The following is a 20,106-nucleotide window of genomic DNA, read 5'->3' on the forward strand; positions in this document are numbered from 1 at the left end:
ATTTACCTTAAATATTCGTCCTTTGGTAACAAAAAGTTCTATTAATGTAGGTGTGTGATCTATGGCAGCATCGATTTCATCCAACGCTTTTTCTGTAAGACCAAGATAATCATAATGTTGAGCTAAATAATAATAAGTCCATAGTAATGCCGAGGCTGGTTCTCGTGGATTATCTTTCTCTTGATTACTAAAATGACCATGAGCTTTTAATGCTTCCTTGTATTCCAGAACAAGAGATTGAATAACTTCTACTTTTTGTTTGTCATTGTACAACGAACGAAGATTAACAAATAGCGGTGGTACACCTTTGTGAAGGCCTAAAAAAACACATATTAACATTATAAAAATATTACATAGAAAAAATAGATGTGCATTTGTTAAATAATCTTATAATATGAAAAAGAAATATGAAAATTGTTTTATATTTTATATAATATTTTACCTCGTCGTAAATATTGATCAGCTAATGATTTAAATTGATCCCCAGAAGCATAATTCAATTGTAAACGCCTTGGCGCTAATGCACGAGGAAACAAATCTTCGTATCTTTGGAGCATAACCAACGTATCTTCTGGCGTTTCGTGTCTTTCTGCCTCTGCTAATTTAGCATAATACGTAGAATTTTCAGGATTGATATTTAATAATTCTTTATAAACTTGTACCGCTTCTGTATACTGTTGAAGTTGAAGTCTAAGTTTGCCTAAACATAAGAATATTAAATTAGTATATGTAAACAAAAAACAAAGACATTAGTTTTATAAGCGATATTGCATATCAACAAGAAATAACTTACCGTATGTTTCTTTTAAAGTTACTCTATCGCAAATTTGATATCGATATTTGTCAAGATGTTTTAAAGCTTGTTCATTGTCACCGGATTCTTGAATGACCATATTTTGATACAACAGCAACTCACTATGTTCGTAATCATAACAAATCTGCACATTTAATTAAAACTTTTAATATGTTACGTCAAATTTGTCAATACTTTTGCAAAGAAAAGAATTAAAATGAAATACGTGATTTTACGTTATAAATATCCAACAAACGTAATATGAAAATATAATATTAATATTATAAATATTAAATGATGTGACAAATATAAGAGTATAATTAAATAAATTTATATAAGATTTAAATTGTTCCTTGACGTTTTATTTAGGTGTACATACCATAGGCGATTTGCGAAATGTATCTAGAATTTTAAGCGCCATCTCATAGTCTTTTAATAAATGGTAAGATATAGCGAAACCAATCCAAGAAGCACGCTGTGTTGGACGCAACATAAACAATTGATATCTAGTATCCTACAAACAATAATTAAATTATCAAATAAGATTAATCATTTTTAAATTTGTATATAATAAAATAAGAATTTTATATATTTATCGATACTCACTCTATATCCTTCTAAATCCCTCATTTGAATTTGAAGTAACGATAAATCTCTAAGAATCTGTATGTTGTCCTTATCCCATTTAAGAGCGTTTCTGTAACACTTGATAGCCTCATCGTATTTCTTGTCGGAACGCTGTAACAATCCATAAACATGCCAGCATACATGTGATTGCAAACTGTTCCTGAGACCTCGTCTAACATGATCGTATGCTTCTTCTTTGCGACCTAAGCAGTTCAACGTAAGACCTTTCATCGCCAAAGTTTCTCCATGTTCGCTGAACTTTGGATTGGATAAGATTTGCTTTGCAAACTTTAACCCATTTTTGTATTGTTTGTGTTCGTAACATCTCTGAAAGATAGATGCAATAATAAGTCATTGGTTGAAAATGAAAAGCAATTTTTCGAAACGTTAATAATATTTGGTTAAATTTGATAATAAAACGAAACTGTCATTGAGGATGTAATGGATAGAATTTGAATGAATTGATAAGATTACGGAAATGTGTATAGTTAAACGTTGCCATTGAGTATTTTTGAGGTTTTCGAAGAGTGCTTCATCATTAGAGCATGATGAGTATACCTATTAGCCGGAGAGAGTGGGGTCCAAAACAGAGTATTTTTAATGGTTGTTACTCACCAAAATTCGCTTAAACAAGGCATTTTCTTTGGGTGGCAAAGGATTGCTGGAGGACATTTTTGTATAAATACAAAAATAGAGGGCCTTATCCACCCGGTAAACTTGATTTTCACCACAAAACCTCGTGGCCACAAACGAAGAAGTCGATCTTCGATCACGTGATCATCTGAGAACTGTTGTTCCGCCGGAAGTTCTACGTTCACGGTGCCGCACATTTCAACAAGTGTTGTAATATTCGTATCGTTGGAAAAGAAAGAAAACAAACTAATCAAAACAAAGTATGTTAAAAATCATTACAGATATATCTCGATTAAGTCATTTACCTTACGATAATTATAACTTTTATTCGTATTAATCTAAAAGAGAGGAATATTAATACGGCAAATCTACAAATATTGAATTTGATTTAAAAATAATTTTAGATTTCAGAGAAAATTTTGTTGCAACGCCATCTACACGATTTATCAAATTTTTCGAATATATTTTACGATTTAATACTTATTTATTTTTAAGAATAGTTTGAGTATTATGATTGAAAAATATTAATTGTTCACTAATACACTAACTTGATTAAATCCACGAGAAAAGTAGATCAAGGTTAATTTATTCATAGTTGTATGGAGATTTGCACATAATAGTTTATATTTCAAATGCACTCATTGGCTGATTCTTTTCTGTCGAATCTTTAAGGACGAATCACACAATAGTAAAAAAATATTTTTATTAGCGTGGTCTAAATACAAAAGGATAAATAAGGCATCTTGTTATTATTATAATTATGATTATGATACTATAAAAATTTTATTATCAAAAAGTGGCAAAAAATTCTTTATCATTTTGATATCGCGAATAACATTACCGACGTATCATTAGAAACGCAATCCAGTCGGTAAGTTAGTTTAGCATTAACTTTATTTTATTTAAATAATTAAATTAAATTATATATAAAATAAAATACAAAAAATCTATTTAAATATAAATTGATTTAAAAAAATCATTAATTAATTAAAATCGTTCTTAATATTAAATTATTTAAATTGATTATATATATTATTACCTGTGTTATTTTTTATTCGTAAGATGGCAGCACTAGTGACTAAATTCTATTTTCACCGATAGTTCGTGGTGTTAAAACGTTTATAAAAGCAATTTGGTTTTTGTTATTGTTTTCTATCGTGTATATAAAATGTTTGAACGATATTTATTGTTATCGTAATTTGTTTATTATTTGTGTGTTTGTTAAGTTTTGCAATAGCTCAATTGTGTACTATTGTATTTTCATTTGTTTTAAATTTATCAGTCGAAGGATGACTGTGAAGTTGGATCAAATTATTAAAAATAAGGCAATTAAATAATTTCGATAATCTACATTGTAATATTTTGTACGTTTGTCTTTATATTATTAAATTACTTTATTAATTGTCATTATATTATTTTACTATATATATTTATTTTCGAAAAAGAATAGAATATAGAATTCAGAATGTGCGTAATATTGGAACATGGTCGTTCGGGATAAAATTTTTGAACGAGTCAGCAACTTTAAGTATTTAGGATCGATCATAAGCCAAACGAAAGAATTTAACGAAGAACTTAAGAAAAGAATCAATTTAGACAATGCGTGCTTTAATTCGGTCAATAAATTACTCAGTTCGCGGTTGCTGTCTAGGCGCTAAGAAATCAGAATATACACGACGATCATCCTACCGGTAGTCCTTTATGGTAGCGGAACGAGATCACATGGTTACTTTACGGGACAAAAACAAATGTAGGATTTTTGAAAATAAAGTTATTCGTAAAATCTTCGGTACAAAACGTGATGAGCAAATTTTATAACGTAGAAGTACACTGATTATACAACAAATCGGACATTATTAACGTTGTAAAATCACGCCGACTAAGATGAGCAGGTCACATGGCGCGCATGGGGGAGGTTTGAGCGGTGTACAAAATATTGGTTGGTATACTGAACGAGAAAAGACCACTAGTTAGACCGAGACGTAGATGGGAGGATAATATTAGAAGGGATCTGAAAGAAATACAGGTATCCCTCCAACACCACGGTTTCTCCTAACACGATTTCGCTATAACACGATTCACAAATTGCGGCAAATCCTCCAACATTACGGTTTCTCCTAACCCGGTTTCGCTATGACACGATTCATAAACGCATTGAAACGCAAACCCTTAAATATTTCGATTCGAACATAAATGGAGTTAGGCCATTTTCAAAATAAATGGCTCATATATATAATTTTTATATTTTATTACATTTAATTTTTCTATAAATATATATATTTAATTTTATTTAAATATTATATATTTATTTCTAATTTTATTTAAAATAAAAAATTTTATAATTATATGTTTTATATATGTAAGCTTCGTGAAAAAAAATTTGCTATTCGTCAGATCTTAGAGAAAAAATGGGAATTTAATCAGCTGGTACATCAACTTTATATAGATTTTCAAAAAGCGTACGACTTGGTAAAACGAGAAAAAATGCTCTAAATCCTAATACGACAGGGGATACCAAGAAAATTGGTCAACCTGGTTCAACTTTGCCTAAAGGAAACTAGGGGTAAAGTGAGGATAGGTAACCAAATGTCGGAAGATTTTAGTATCCATAGCGGGTTAAAACAGGGGGACGAATTGTCACCTATTTTGTTCAATTTAGTACTGGAATTCGCTGTCAAAGAACTGCAGAAAAGTAAAGATGGTCTACAGTTGAACGGGACAACACAATTGTTGACATACGCAGACAATATTGCTTTATTAGGGGACAATGAAGAGTCATTAATTAATAACGCGAAAATATTAATAGATAATATTAAAGATCTGGGACTGCAAATAAGCGCGGAGAAAACTAAATATATGGTAACCGATAGAGTTCAGAATATGCCTAGTACTGGAACTTTGGTCGCCCGGGATAAAATTTTCGAACGGGTCAGCAACTTTAGGTATATTTAGGATCGATCAGAAACCAGACGAAGGAAATTAACGAAGAACTTAATAAAAAAATCAATTTAGGCAATCCATGTTTTTATTCGGTTAACAAATTAGTCAGCTCGCGAAGGATGTCTAGGCGATTAAAAATCAGGATATACAGGACAATCATCCTGCCGGTAGTCCTTTATGGTAGCGAATCGTGGTCACGTGGTTACTTTACGGGACGAAAAGAAATTTAGAGTTTTTGAAAACAAAGTTCTTCGTAAAATTTTCGGTGCAAAACGCGATGAGGAAACGGGCGAATGGAGAAAACTCCATAACGTTGAAGTACATCGATTGTACAACAAACCGGACATTATCAACGTCGTAAAATCACGCCGATTAAGATGGGCAGGTGTCACGTGGCGCGCATGGGGGAGGATCGAAAGTTGCATAAAATACTGGTCGGTATACCGAACGGGAAAAGACCACTGGGTAGACCGAGACGTAGATGGGAGGACAATATTATTTCGGGATCTTAAAGAAATAGGCTACGAAGATTGCGAATGGAGGAATCAAGCTCTGGGTCAAGAACGCTGGTGGGATTTAGTATTTGCGGCAATGAACTTTCGAGTTCCTAATGCCAATTAATACTAATAATAATAATATTAATAGAAAAATATACGAAAGTTTAATCCATCAATACTTTTGAAATTTCCAAGACGATTATTGACTGAAAATTATTACTGCCATTTTGTCAGCAATTTGTATCTCGTAACATTTTGAATTGAATTTTTTTTAACGAGACAATAATTTCATTCGTTTAATTATGATATTATAGATTTTCGTTGGTTTATTATCGGGAAAAGATCGTAAAATAAATTGGAAGGTTTGAATAAAATTAGAATTTAACGAACAAATAAATATTTATACGACAATAGGTGTTTTCATTTTCTTTTTACTCGTAATTTACAAAAGATATATCTTTATTTCTAAAGCTCATTTTTTTTTACAACTTAATTACGATATCTTTACGAGCCTTTAAAGTCCATTATTTACAATCCGTTGATTCGCTTATATATTTTTTTTTGTTTTTATATAAAGAATTTATTTTTTGTCCATATTTTTGTTGCACATTATTATCACTTTTTGAATTTCCTTCATTTCCTTCGCAATGACACAATTTTTGCCAACAGTTGTAAAATCTTTTCTTAACACGTTTTCGTAATTAATATAATAAATTCATTCATTGTTAATTAAATTAACGTGAGTATTTTCTATTAAAATTCGATTTCTAAGACGCGATATAGTTATATTATATAATAGATATATAAATTAATTAGAACTGATATTAGTATAACGACGCAGTTCGTAATACATTTGTCGTGGTTTCAAAGGGACGTAAAAAAAAAGGAAAAACAAAAGAAATAGCTCTGTATTTTTTCTTTTTCTTTTTTTTTTTTAATGTCAGATACGTATTTTTACTCAACATTCGCGTCCATTTGAAAACACAAACTTTTACGTGAAAAATGTTTTTCTATGTGATATGTGTATGTGTACGTGTGTATGTATGCATGCATTTAAACGCACACTCTTTTTTGCGATTATTTTGTTTTCTAATTTAAAAAAAAATAAAAAATAAAAAAAACAAAATTAATACGGTCTCGATGACGAATCATAAATATTATTATTGTTATTTATATATACATTTATTTTGTGATCAAATCACAAATTTTTACCTTTTTTAAATTTATTTCTTTTGTTATTTTTATGTTCCTTTTTTTATTTTTTATTTTTTTTCTCTGATTTTTTTTTTAATTTATTTTAGCCGATCGTATATTATTTACATTTGTTCATGTAGAAATAGAAATAATTGTTTTTTTGTTGTTTTTATATTTTTTCTATTTTTCTTCTTCTTTTTATTCTGTTTCGATACGTGTTGGATGTAACATATATATTTTCAAAATAAATAAAATATCTACGTTTCTTCCTCGAATAAAAAGTAAAATAAAATAGAAAAAAAAGAAGAAGAAGATGAAAAAGAAGACAATAAAACGTAATACGTCATGTGTATAATAATTTATAAATTCTATACTAAACGGGTCGGATATTGTTGTTTAGTTTCAACGACATAGATATTATAACGACACACGATGTGAATTAATTATTTTATTCTTTTTTTTCTTCTTCTTTCCTTTTTCTCCTCTACTTCAATTCGAATGAGAAAAAAAAAGAAAATCGGTGGCCTCGCGAAAACGATGGATAAAACAACAACAGATTGTTTTTGAAATATTTCGAACAATTTAAAAGTAATTCATCAATTTAAAATCGTGCGTATGTGTGTGCGCGTATTGTATTAAATAATTTCTTCCGTCGTTTACATTTTTTTCTTTATTTTTTTTTTCTTCTTTTTAGTCTACGCGTTCCACGTCGTATACTACGTCTTGTCGGAAAGGGGGTGGGAGGTAAAGAAAAAAAAACATAAAATAGGAAAAAAAATAGGAAAAAAATCTTCGTTTTTTAAGTAAACGCCGTTGGTCCTTTAGGTTTGATCATCATGGTCGCCCTTTTCAGCGTGTAATCCCAGCCTCTCCAACGGAACCATACGATTCCTTGACAAATAAAATTAAAAATAAAATTTAAAAAAAAAGCAGAGATTTAACACTAGATTTACGGACTGAACCAATTTGACTCATTATAAAAATTTGATTATTATATATTTATATGAAACTTAACCTTTATCGGTCGTAAGTCACGTGGGAAGTGAATTTACAAATAAAAATATGTTATTAATAATTAAATAATATATATATATATATATATATATATATATATATATATATATATATATTTGTAGTACTCTTTCAAAAAAAAAAAAAAAAATAAATAATAAATTATAAATTATTATTATAATACTGAATAATTGTGTTGTATATTTATCGAAACCACTTATACCTTACAATTAGTGAAAATTATCGATATAAAAACCTGATGACCGATAAGGGTAAAATATTATTTTTTTTAAAACATATCTTGGATTTTAGTTATGTAATAAAATATATACATAAATATTAATTTCTCAACCATTTTTACTTAACCCTTTCATTTAAATAATGTTTAGAAATTATTCAAAAAGTAGCGAACAAAATATCCGTAAATTTAGTGTGTTAATAAAAATCTATACGAATAATCCTTTTAATAATTTATAATTAAAATTGAAAATATTAATCGTAATTTCATAATACCTTGTCGAGCTGATAAATCTTGAGGATCATTTAAATAAAGACCATTCAATCCACGTCCACAAGATTTCCACCACCAACCACCCTTTAGCATCGATGCACAATTCAACGAAGATCTGTCGTTATCTCTGTAAACATTTATTTTTCATACCAAACGTCAAAAAATGATACATTTGATACAATTTTTAGGTTTAATTAAAAATTCGTGGAATTATTTTCTTATAAATTGTGTTATTAACTGCATAATGGATTATTTTGTTTTTGGTAACTCTTTGGAGTAAAAATAAAAAAAAAATAAAAGAAATAATAAAAAGAAAATAAATATTAATTAAAAATGAAAGAACTTTTTTGGTTCGCCTTGATAATATAATTTTTTTAATTTTTTTATCAGATATTAAAATATATATCGGATCCTTAACGATCGGAAGGGCTTCGTTACAGAGACTTACAAAAAATTTAATACTGATTTTTCTTACGTATTATTATTGCTCTATGGAAATTATGATATCAAAAATAATACAATCAGTAATTTAAGTATAACTAAAAAAAATTATTGGAACAATTATGATATAAGTTTTACTAATCAGCGAAACCCTTTCTACCTTTAAGGGTTAAAATTATAAGATCATCGTTATTACCTGTTATAAGTTGAGAATGGACTATTGTTCGATCCGTACCAAGGATCGTTCAAAGAATCACCAGCTGTACCTTCGTAACCATCAATTTCTAACTTGTAATATTCACCCTCGGAATATATTTTAAAATGCGTATACTGTGCGTATCTATAAATTATTCATATGATTATTATTATTAATATATTATAAATGTATTTTTTATATCTATATATATAAAAATGTAGATTTAGTTTATGCCTAATCGCAAATCTCCGAAAGTACTTTACTGATCGATTTGAAATTTTGACACAACATTGCATTCGCATATAGCTAGGTTTTAATTACATTAATTTATTTATAAAATAAATAATTAATTACAAAAAAAAGAAAAAGATACAGGTAAGTTCAGCGCCATCTGTTGGCCATAGATTTCAGTGATTGTGCGAAACATTTGAACATAACCTAATTTTTATCTATCCAACGTCATATTTTGGCTCACATGAGCCACAGTAACGCGTGGTGGGGCACAGCTAGTATATTATAAATATATATATATATAAATTATAATTATATATTATAAATATATTTATTATAAAAATTATTATATAAATATATAAATAATCATATAATAATACGATTAAAGATCAGATATGAAGATGTTTTAATAATTTTAATGGATGAAAAAAAAGAAAAAAAAGTCAACGAAATCAAAAATTCTAATCACTTGCATACCTTTTGTTACCTTCGAAATCTTCTAATTCGACACGGAGCATGTAATCCTCATTATTCGTCAGCATGTAGATATTTTCGTTACCCAACCAAAATTCTCTTGCTGGATTACCAAAACCGTTCTTGTAATCTGCCCAATCTCTGTTAAAGTTTTCCCTAGGTTCGCCAAAATCGTCCCTTCTTTGTATCACCTAATTAAACGATAAAAAAAATGACGAAGAAAAATTAGATTTTGTTTCTTATAAGAGAAACGAAGTTAATAAAGTGCGCAGTAAAAAAGTACTTTTCTGTTTTACGTAAAATAATATAATTTGTTCAATACCGTGTAAAACGTAATTTGAAATTTATCAACGAAGATTATTATTTTAGAGAAAAAATAAAATAATAATTTTTTTAATTTTATTATTCCTGCCACAATATGATATTAATAATTATACTATTAAATTGAATCATGAATTTTCATCGTTATAATAATTTTTCATAAAGAAAAAACTTTGTAACACGTCGAAGAAACAAAACAAAACAAACTCATATCGAAATTGGTTTGAAGATTTTTAATAATTTTAATCCTTTGATTGCTATAAACGCATATACGCGTTTGATAAAAGTTTCCAGCGTGTAAACTATATTACGCGTTTGTCAATATAAATGCAAATAATGTAATATTGTTTTGTCTATTGATTATTAAAATTACATAAAAAAAGAAGAAAAAACTTTAATTATTAAATATAATTTATTATTATAGAAATTTGGTTAAAATAATATCAATAATAATAAACTTTTCGTACCTTACAAAACATTTAAACTAAAATGTATTTAGCATTCAAAGGGTTAACCTAAATATTTGACATGTTATATACATGTATATTATATATATGAGATAATAAACGTATGATATAATACGGGAAACATCCTGTATTCCTAGATAATAAATATAGATTAAACGATAGATGAGAGAAATATAAGAGAAAGGAAAAAAAAGGAAGAGAAAGGTGGTGCTTTTATTCAAATTGCTGTGAAATAACGTGCCAGTTATCCAAACTGTAAGGAATAGTTATTGTTTGAGGAAAAGAAAAAAAAAATAAACGTCTTCCTTTTCGACGTAGGAAAGAGAGCTCGATGATCGGTGATGCGCTATTACGTGTGTTACGATAGAATTGGATAGGATGGAATAGAATGGTAAGAGGGATTCTCTCGAGCATGAAAACTTACCGTCCAACCACCATCGGCAATTTCCTGCTCGCAGTAGACCTTGAGGAACCAATAGGTAGTACCACGTATTTGAAGATAATACACGCCGCTGTCTCTCATACCTGCATTTAACAAATCCACGCACGAGAAACCCTGGAATATAACATCGAAAGTGTGCCAATTCTTCCTATTTTATACTTTCCTTTTTTTTTTCTTACGCTCGTAATCAGAGAATATTAAAACTAACGTTATTCGCATTTTTTGTTCTTTTTTTTTTTAAACTCTATAACAATTTTCAAATGACATACTTTCATACGAGTTTTCTAAATTTTATTTATAAATGATTATTTCAAGAGAGAACAAAAATATATAATATGAGTTATATTATAAATTTTAAATTACAAATAATTTTGTTTATTTAAATTCGGGGAACAAATTTTTGTTCTAAAAGTATAAATTATATTTACAAATTTATATCTATTAGTAATGATTATTGTTCATTGTATTGTAATCAATATTACCTTGATATCTTTGTAATTGATTAGGATGTCACTTGTGAACGTAGTATTGGCAGGACTTGGTTTATTTTTAACGCTAGGAAATATGACACCACGATTTCTAGTTGTGGATCTTTGCGATCCGGTAGATGTTGGAGTCATGGGGGTAGTTGCGGATGATCCATTATTCGATGAATAAGATGTGGTATAAGTTAGATAAGTCGATGATGTTGATGTTGATGTTTGAACTGATGGTGGTAGAATCGTTGTTGCACTCATTGATGCTGAGGAAGACGTTTCCGTAACAAAATTTTCGCTTTGCAAGTTAACGTATCTTTAAAAATAAAAAATAAAATGCTTTTTAAGTGTCTTAACATATTTTATAACATTATTTATATAATATATATAATATAATAAAATATAAAATATTTTATAATATTGCGTATAATATTATTAATTATAATAATATAATAAAAAATTTATATATATATATACACGTACAATAATATAAAATATTATAATAAATTTTTTTACATAATTCTAAATATTTTATGCGTTAAACCAACCTTCCTGGATCGTATTCGACTAATCGATCTATCGTAGGATCCAATAAAAGTTCAGCAGGTATTTGTCGTTGAGCTAAAGTTGCCACGTCATCTTCTTGTTTCTTTAATCTACTCTCAACACCTTCTAAATTTTCAATTATTTTATTGGTCTTCGTTCTAAGATCGGCATGAATTTCATTGATAGCTCTTTCCTGTCTTTGCGTTTGCGTCAACAATTCGTCGGATTTTGGTAGAAGATCGTCCACAGAATTTTTCGTTCCGACCTATTTTAATCATAGGCAATTTCCAAAAATATATACGTTTTCTTTTTATTTCCTATCATTCGTAGAGTAACAAATTATTTTAGAAAAAAAAAAATACAATAATTGTGAAACGTTTCATTAATATTTGTATACGTTTGTGAAAAATATGATTATTATTTTTCTAATAAATTAATTTAAAATAAATAATTAAAATAAATTTCTCTACAAATTATTCTATTAATTCGTTTTTGATAACAATTCGTGGGCATTCTCGAGAGTCTTCGATGCGTATAAATGAAATGAGAATCGAGAACAAGGTTTAGATTTTTTTCTTTTTTTTATCATTCATAGAGCAAACATGAATTTCAGAAAAAATACAATAATTGTGAAACATCTCATTAATTATTTATTATACTTTTGGAACATTTTATTATTTTTTTTTCTAATATTTATTGTATTAATTTTTGTTTCGATAATAATTCGTGGGAATTCTCGGGAGATTTCGATGCGTGTAAATGAGATAAAAATCGAGAACGAGGTTTTAGATTTCACTGTCAAGTCATTGGGATCTATAGGAAGTTTAAGTTCGACTTGTTTGAACCCTTTAACGGTCTTTAACGTTGTTAACCGTGTTGCTTGGCACACGACTTATTCTAAACGAGATTACTAAACTGGATTCCACGTTGGGAAAACCACATCGGAAGGTAGCATCACGATCAATTACCAACCGTATACACTTATATGTTTATCTACATTTATCGCGTTCTAAAAACTGAACGAATCTATTTATTTATTTATTTCTTCCTTTTTCTTTTCATTCCTTTTAATTTTGTTCTTTTAAACATCTGCGATAATAAGTCGAAAAGGAAAAATTACGAGAAACTCTAATCGGACGTTTTCTTTTCTTATTAGACGTTTCTAATTAACAAGTAACATAATAATCTTAATGAAGTCTCTTTCCAGTCAATGTTTTTTTTCTTGTAATTTACGGTTTATTTTACCATTTCTTTTTCAATCCCGTTTTTAAAGTGAAATTTATCAAACGACGTTGATAATAAAATTTTTTAAAACGACATGGGAAAAAAAAGAAAAAAGTGAAAGAGTGAAATAGTACACAGTTAAACGAGATTATGGAAGATTTTAGTATTAGTCTGAAGTGTGTGTGTGTGTGTGTGTGTGTGTGTGTGTGTGCGCTGTGTACGTATGAGATACATCAATTGATAATTATTGCGAGATATTTGTTATGGAAAGACTAGTAGAAAGGATGTGACATATTTAAAAATGTTCGATATACATTAAATAATTATGAATTAATTTTAAAAAAATATATAATAGTATTAAAATATTTAATAGTCTTAAAGTACAAGTAAGATGTACCTTCCTCTTCGAAATTCATCGCTAAACTGATATATTGTCCTCTATGAATATTCTTTTATTGTTAACGTTATTTATATTACTTTCCGAAGGTTACGCATGCATATAACGAAAATAATATCGGTAATAAATAGAATTTTCTTATTCGGAAAATCATAAACATTTTAATAAAAGAATTTTCATAGAGAACAACGTGCTAGTCTGAAGGTGGATTTCGAAGTGAAAAGTGCGTCGAATTTATTCTATGTGCTTTTGGTTTACGATATACGTTTTCTTTGATTAATTAACAATTAATTAAGGTAAATTAAACATATTATTGTATTTTTATAATATTTTAATATCGTTTGGATTAAAATAAATTTGTTTTAATGTTCCTGTGACCAGCAATGATTTTTAATCGAAAATTTTCAATTAATAAAATATCAAATCGAAATTATGTATTGTTTCAAGTATAGATACATATGTCTCATTTTTTTTTTATTAATAAACGTATTTCGTATTATTCTTATTTTAATGTGTATTTAATTGATTCTGATATTAAAGAACATTTAAAATAATAGTAAAAATAAAGGATGACCAATTAATGGATATGAAAAATCAGATTTTTCTGTACATTATTTTCGTATGTATTTAATTTACTCGTTATTAATGAAGCTTTCAAGTTAAATTTATTAAATATTGAATTAAAGTATACTAATGTATTTATTTCAAAATTTATCTTCATTTCAAGCATACATTTTATAAATAGTTTTCAAGAAAAAAGAATTCTATTAAACGTAACGCTATACGATTTTAAAGGACACTCGCTGTATAATATATGAATCAATTGAATATTATTTCACACGATAATATGAGTTTCACTTCTATCGCGCGTGTAAGCTACATTACATTATTATAATTATTATTTTTTTATTTTTTATAATTATCTCGAACGTTATTAGAATCATTGATAATAATGTGTGTCAGATATATGGAAAAAAATTTAATAGAATTTTAATTTTTTTCTAATTATTTTTCAATATCGTCGGATATAAATTGAAGGAGTGAAAACTAAAACCAAAAAAAAGAAAAGAAAAAAAGAGAAAAAAATAATAAATAAATTATCAAAAAAAACTCACCACGACGTTCCAAACTTCGTCCATTTTTTCGGAAACCGTAAGCATAGGATGCATTTTTTCTACCAAACGATCGAATTTGCTTTGTTTCGGTGGTGGTTGTGTAGTAGTTGTCAAATTTCTAGGATCATTGATGATAGTTTTGTCAACAACTGCATCGTGTACGTCGGTCATCAGATTGTAAATGGCACCCAAATTGTCCGATACCAAATTAATGTGAAATTGTAGTTTACGATCTAACGCACCGGTAGCTTGTCTAAGATTTTCAATTTCGATAGAAACATGATTCATAACTTCGTTGCTCATAGCTTTGGTTATTTCTACAACGCTCATGCTAACTGGTTTTTTCTCGCTAGCTTCGGCATTGATATCGTCATTTTGTAAAAAATTATTGTCCAATTGATTCTTCAGGTTAACCAATTTGTGATCAATATCGGATACCTTTTGATCCAATGAAATTAATTTATCACCCAATGATTCAGGTGATTTTTCGTCGTCGTGATGTATCAATCGTATTATGGGTACTGTTAAAATGAAAATTTACAAAAAAAAAGAATATTTTAATAATTAAATTAAAAGAGTACAAATTCATTATTTAAATTTTAATAATTATGTTAATATTAAAATTATACATATTTTATAATTATATTTGAATAACGTTTATTTTGGATATTTTTTTTTGCTTATATCTACGATGTTATAAATTTATAAAAAAAGAAATAAATAAATTTGATAGCAAACAAAGTATTAATTATAGATCAATTTTTAATTTACTAGAGAAAAACGATATATAATAAATATATAAATTATTTAATAATATACAAATAACGTTTTTTTTTACTTTTATCCTTAAAATCAACGTATCTTTTTTTTTGTACTCTTCCTTTTACGAATTCGAATTATATTCTTTACGGAACACCTTTTTCTCGCGTTTTTTTCGATACTACCAAAAATCTCACGTTTGTTTATTATTTTTACCAATCGTTTTTATCAATGTTATAATATTTTAAAAATTTTAATAAATAATTAATAATTTATAATGTGATCACATTGTTGATTTATATTCACGAGATTAATAATTGAATTTAATTTTTAATAATAGTAATAATATAATAATAATAATAATAATATCCATACCACTTTCGGCTTCATTTTCCTCTCTGACATTTTCAGCCGATCTAGGATGAATTTGTTCCTGCGAAGTTATTGGTGGATGTGCATTGAATAATTTCAAATCCAACGTTCTCAATTTAGCGATAACTGCATCGGTTTTTTCGATGTTGTCGTTAACTCTAGAATCCAATGCTTCAACTCTCCTCATTAGATGTTCAACGGCCTTGTCGAGATTCTCGATTCGTTGTAATTTCGATTCAAGGGTTGATACGATGACCTCGAATACGTTGAAAAGATACTGTTCCCTAAGATAAAAAGATGAACAATTATTTCTTTTTATTCTTTCATTTTTTTTATTCGAGAGTTAAACGTGACATAACGACATCTCCCTTTCCCCCACCTCACTCTCCTCGCTTTCTTTCTCTTTCTCTCTCGGTATCCTAAAAATGAGAAAGATCATCTGATATAATTCATGTCTGTTGCACCTGACTCTTTTTAAACGTCTTATAGTCGAGAAAACTTTTCATGGCCTTCTTTTCTTAGTAATGTGTGGTGTGTATACCTGCAAGTACCTACCTACCTACCTACCTATCTACCTTTCTATATAGGGCGTCTCAAATAATCCTTTCTTTTTTTGTCCGATTACGTGTATAATATGAAATTTAGCAGAAATATTCTTTTTAGAAAAAGTGGGTTTAAGTTTCATTTTTTTTCTTTTCTTTTTTTTTTATTATGTAGAATATAAATTTAGAATATAATGTAGAATATAATATAATTTTGTAGAATAATTATATATATACATATTTTATTTATTAACGAATATATTATAAAAATACTTTTTATTGGTAATGTAAATGATATAATTGTACCAATCCTATATAAGTATATGTAGTTCGTTTTTTGTTTATTTGATTGTAACATTTAAAATACGATATTTTGGAAAAATCTCTTCAACAAGTTAAATTTGTAATTACAGTAAGAAGAATAAATGATATTTATAATTTTGTACGATATTATTTAAGATTGATTGAGAAGAAAGAAAAAACCTTTTTCTGTCCCTTTCCTTTTTTCTTTTCCCTTTTGCAACGCAATATCTATATTCCTGAGAGTATAAAAAAGCAAATAATTCAACCCTGTATAAAATGAATCCCAAGTATAATGGTTATATTTTTTTTTATCCTCGTAGAATTTACAATAAGAAATTAAGAGAAACTAAAGCAATTTTAAGGGGTTCAAAATTTATCTCGATTAAAAAACTATAAATAAATCGATGATTAACGATAAACCACTTACATTTTTTCTTACATATTTGCAAGCATATACAATGAATTAAAACGTATATAAACGATAATTGTTAATAGCTATGCAATTAAGGGGATTAACTTTAACGATGATAAATGTTCAAAAAAGACGATTCAATTTTCACATACCAGAAATACGGAAGAAAAGTTTGGAACGTATACGAGAGATACTGCAAAAATTTCTACGAAGTGAAACCCGGACAAACAACAATTTCTCATAACAACAACACAAGACAACAAAAGTGACAACGATAAACGATGACAACGTAGTAATGATTCGAATTAATGAAAAAAGGAACAAAATGCCTCTTTCCCAAAAAAAAAAAAAGAAAAGAAATATGGTGGGACATTTAAACCCTAAATACTTTCAGAGAACAGTTTCGTCACTCTTTCACGTACCAAAGTTTAACTTTCTTTCTTTTCTTCCGACGGTTTTTCTTATTATCCCCAACAGTCCTGTTATATTCTTTTTTATTCTTTCCCCCTGCCCTCTTTTAACCAATCCAAAAAGAGATAGATAGACATTCTCTCTCCCTCTCTCTCTCTCACTCTCTTTCATTTTTTATTCTCCTCCCAAGAGAGAATGCAAGAACGAAACTGTTAAACCACGATCGGTTTTTGCTTGCGTAACGCACCCAACAGAGCAGAGCCTTTCGGGCAAAAATCTTTTATATATAGTATATCATGGTATTTAGATAGTTTTATATACATATATATATACTTATATGGACAATATATAGGATAATTGGTTTTTGTATGAGATATCCGATTTTTTACTTATTTAAGAAAATATTGTTATTTTATAAATCCTCTAACGAAGGTTATCATATTTTTTTAATTGTGAAAGAAAATCGAATTTTTATAAGTTTAAATATTAATTTTTATAAAGTAATGTATTTTAATATATTAAGGTTTTGATATAATATATAATATATAATATATATTATAATAATGTTTTATTTAATAATACTTTTTATAAAATAATGTATTATATTCCTAGGGAAACTTGCATATATCTTTGTTTTTTTATGTATATATATATATATATTAAGTTTATATATTTATATATTTTATTGTAAAAAAAAGAAAAGAATGAATTATCATTAACGTACTCGTAAATTGTTTTAAGACGAATAATAAACGAATTATTGGTTAAAAATAATAATATACGAGTAAAAACCTATCGTTTATTATATGCTATATTATTTAGCGACAATTTCGATTTTTAACAAGCATGAGAAACTAAAAAAGAAATAAAAAGTGAGTGCTTATACCTAACAAATACACTTACTCGCTTTTTATACATATATCTACACACAAACATGTAAGTTAAAATGGCAACTCTTCGAACGTATCATTATTTGACGTTTTATTATTTGACGATAGTTTCGATATTTTTAAATGACAAGAAGAAAAAATACACCAACGTGTGTACGCACAAATACATACGCAACGTAAATCTATTTAAAAATATCCTTTTCTTACAAACCGTTCGGTCGTTGTTCTTTTTTTTTATTATTCAACATATTTTTCGATAAGTATCGATTTTTAACAGAGACTTACATACATAAAAAGAGAATGGCTGTATCAAAAAACCAAAACGCTTACATATACACATATATATATGTAAAAGTTCCTTCAAATGTCCACCCAAACGTATCTCGTTATAGTAAATTATTATAACCTGTGTGTAGTCATCCTCACTTACAATGGTTATACCTTTTTACTTATGAATTAGCAATCTAAAAGAATAATGATTGGCTTTGCTTTCACTCGGCTTACTACTTTCGCGGATGACTATAAATTTCTATCGATTAACAAAACAGTTCGAGACTAAGATCGTTAATTAGGCATACGTCAAATTAATTAACATTTTAAAATTATAATGCATGACTAATTATTCACGTCAAAATGTCGAATACGAATCAACGCGATAACTAATCCAATAATAAATCCTTTGTCCTTGAATTGTTGCTCACGTTTTATTGTATCCCCTCTTCCCCCTTCCGCCCTTTCTTAATCTACTTTTCTTTTTTGGATGCATTTCGAGTTTCCACTTATATACGATTTTTCTTACGTGTATACACATTATATTATATTATTATAACAATAATACATACACACACACACACACGTGTATATCGATCGAAAGTGAAATTTTGGAGCGTCATACTAAACACACGTACGAATTAATACATTTTTATACATATGAAGCATGAAACATATGCGTCTACATTAGGGTGGGTAAAAAAAATCAATTATGTTTTTTTTTACAAGTGACACGGAAAAATGGGTTGCTAGACACCTTAAAAAAATCCTCACTAAATATGAGCTCTTAATTTTAATAGAAAGATCCTCCGCATCGCAGTTTTTTATTTTTTTCTCAGTCCAATAGAATAAAATTCATACCTCATTATTTATTGATTGTACAGAAAAATGTTCTAGACAAATTTTGTAGGAAATTTAATGCTCTACAAAAAAGGTATCTTATATTTTTTCCGTAAACCTCACCATTTAAATGATATTGAAGATTTAAATTTGATGATTTTTAGACAAATTTCATTTTTGTTTATGAATTTTATAACTTGACAATAAATGACTATAATAAGATGCGCAATACAAATTTTTGTAGGAAATAAACTGCTCTATAAAAATGGTGTCTTATGTTTTGGCGATTAAATTAAGCATTCAAAAGATATTCATCATCAAACTTTTTTGTTAAAGAGCATCGAAAAAATTACCCTACTTGCAAAAAAAATTGTTTGAAAATTAATAACTCAGTTAAAAATTGAAATAAAAAACTTTTTTATAACTAATTGGACATTTTTTTCTCTAAAACTGAAACATATAATATATTTATAATGAAAACATTGCTTTTTTTAAAATAAATAATTAACTAAGCGATAAATAATGTACAATTTCTTTTTTTTAATGTAGACAAAGATACTTACACATAAAAAAAACTTGAAAAATATTTTGAAGTTTCTTAGTTGATAAAAACTAAAATTTGTGTAAATTTTCTCAAAACTTATAAATTAAATTGAAATTTTTCGAATATCTAATCAAAAACTTTTAAAATCAGTACACATGAAAGTTTGATGCTGAATATCTTTTGAACGCTTTATTTAATCGCCAAAACATAAGACACCATTTTTATAG

General features: G+C 27.6%; 2 protein-coding genes across 2 annotated transcripts in view; both read right to left on the bottom strand.

Annotated features, from left to right (window-relative positions):
• The window catches only part of Naa15-16 (N-alpha-acetyltransferase 15/16), a 50,711-nt gene extending 48,489 nt beyond the window's left edge, over positions 1-2,222 (bottom strand). Inside the window, exons 1-6 of the mRNA XM_015321131.2 lie at positions 2,036-2,222; positions 1,400-1,747; positions 1,173-1,307; positions 794-938; positions 443-700; positions 7-317 (exon numbers count right to left, since the gene is read on the bottom strand). Coding sequence (XP_015176617.2) covers positions 7-317; positions 443-700; positions 794-938; positions 1,173-1,307; positions 1,400-1,747; positions 2,036-2,092 — 1,254 coding nt within the window. The 5' untranslated portion in view covers positions 2,093-2,222. The remainder of the gene's footprint in view (positions 1-6; positions 318-442; positions 701-793; positions 939-1,172; positions 1,308-1,399; positions 1,748-2,035) is intronic.
• A 3,682-nt stretch (positions 2,223-5,904) lies between these two features.
• The window catches only part of LOC107066530 (uncharacterized), a 52,033-nt gene continuing 37,831 nt past the window's right edge, over positions 5,905-20,106 (bottom strand). Inside the window, exons 2-10 of the mRNA XM_089177593.1 lie at positions 15,671-15,951; positions 14,537-15,057; positions 11,803-12,065; positions 11,261-11,570; positions 10,761-10,892; positions 9,552-9,739; positions 8,844-8,987; positions 8,209-8,333; positions 5,905-7,575 (exon numbers count right to left, since the gene is read on the bottom strand). Coding sequence (XP_089033719.1) covers positions 7,484-7,575; positions 8,209-8,333; positions 8,844-8,987; positions 9,552-9,739; positions 10,761-10,892; positions 11,261-11,570; positions 11,803-12,065; positions 14,537-15,057; positions 15,671-15,951 — 2,056 coding nt within the window. The 3' untranslated portion in view covers positions 5,905-7,483. The remainder of the gene's footprint in view (positions 7,576-8,208; positions 8,334-8,843; positions 8,988-9,551; positions 9,740-10,760; positions 10,893-11,260; positions 11,571-11,802; positions 12,066-14,536; positions 15,058-15,670; positions 15,952-20,106) is intronic.

The sequence above is a fragment of the Polistes dominula genome, unplaced genomic scaffold, assembly GCF_049000335.1.
Source record: "Polistes dominula isolate Pdom_NZ unplaced genomic scaffold, Pdom_raw_medaka contig_24, whole genome shotgun sequence".
NCBI lineage: Eukaryota > Metazoa > Arthropoda > Insecta > Hymenoptera > Vespidae > Polistes > Polistes dominula.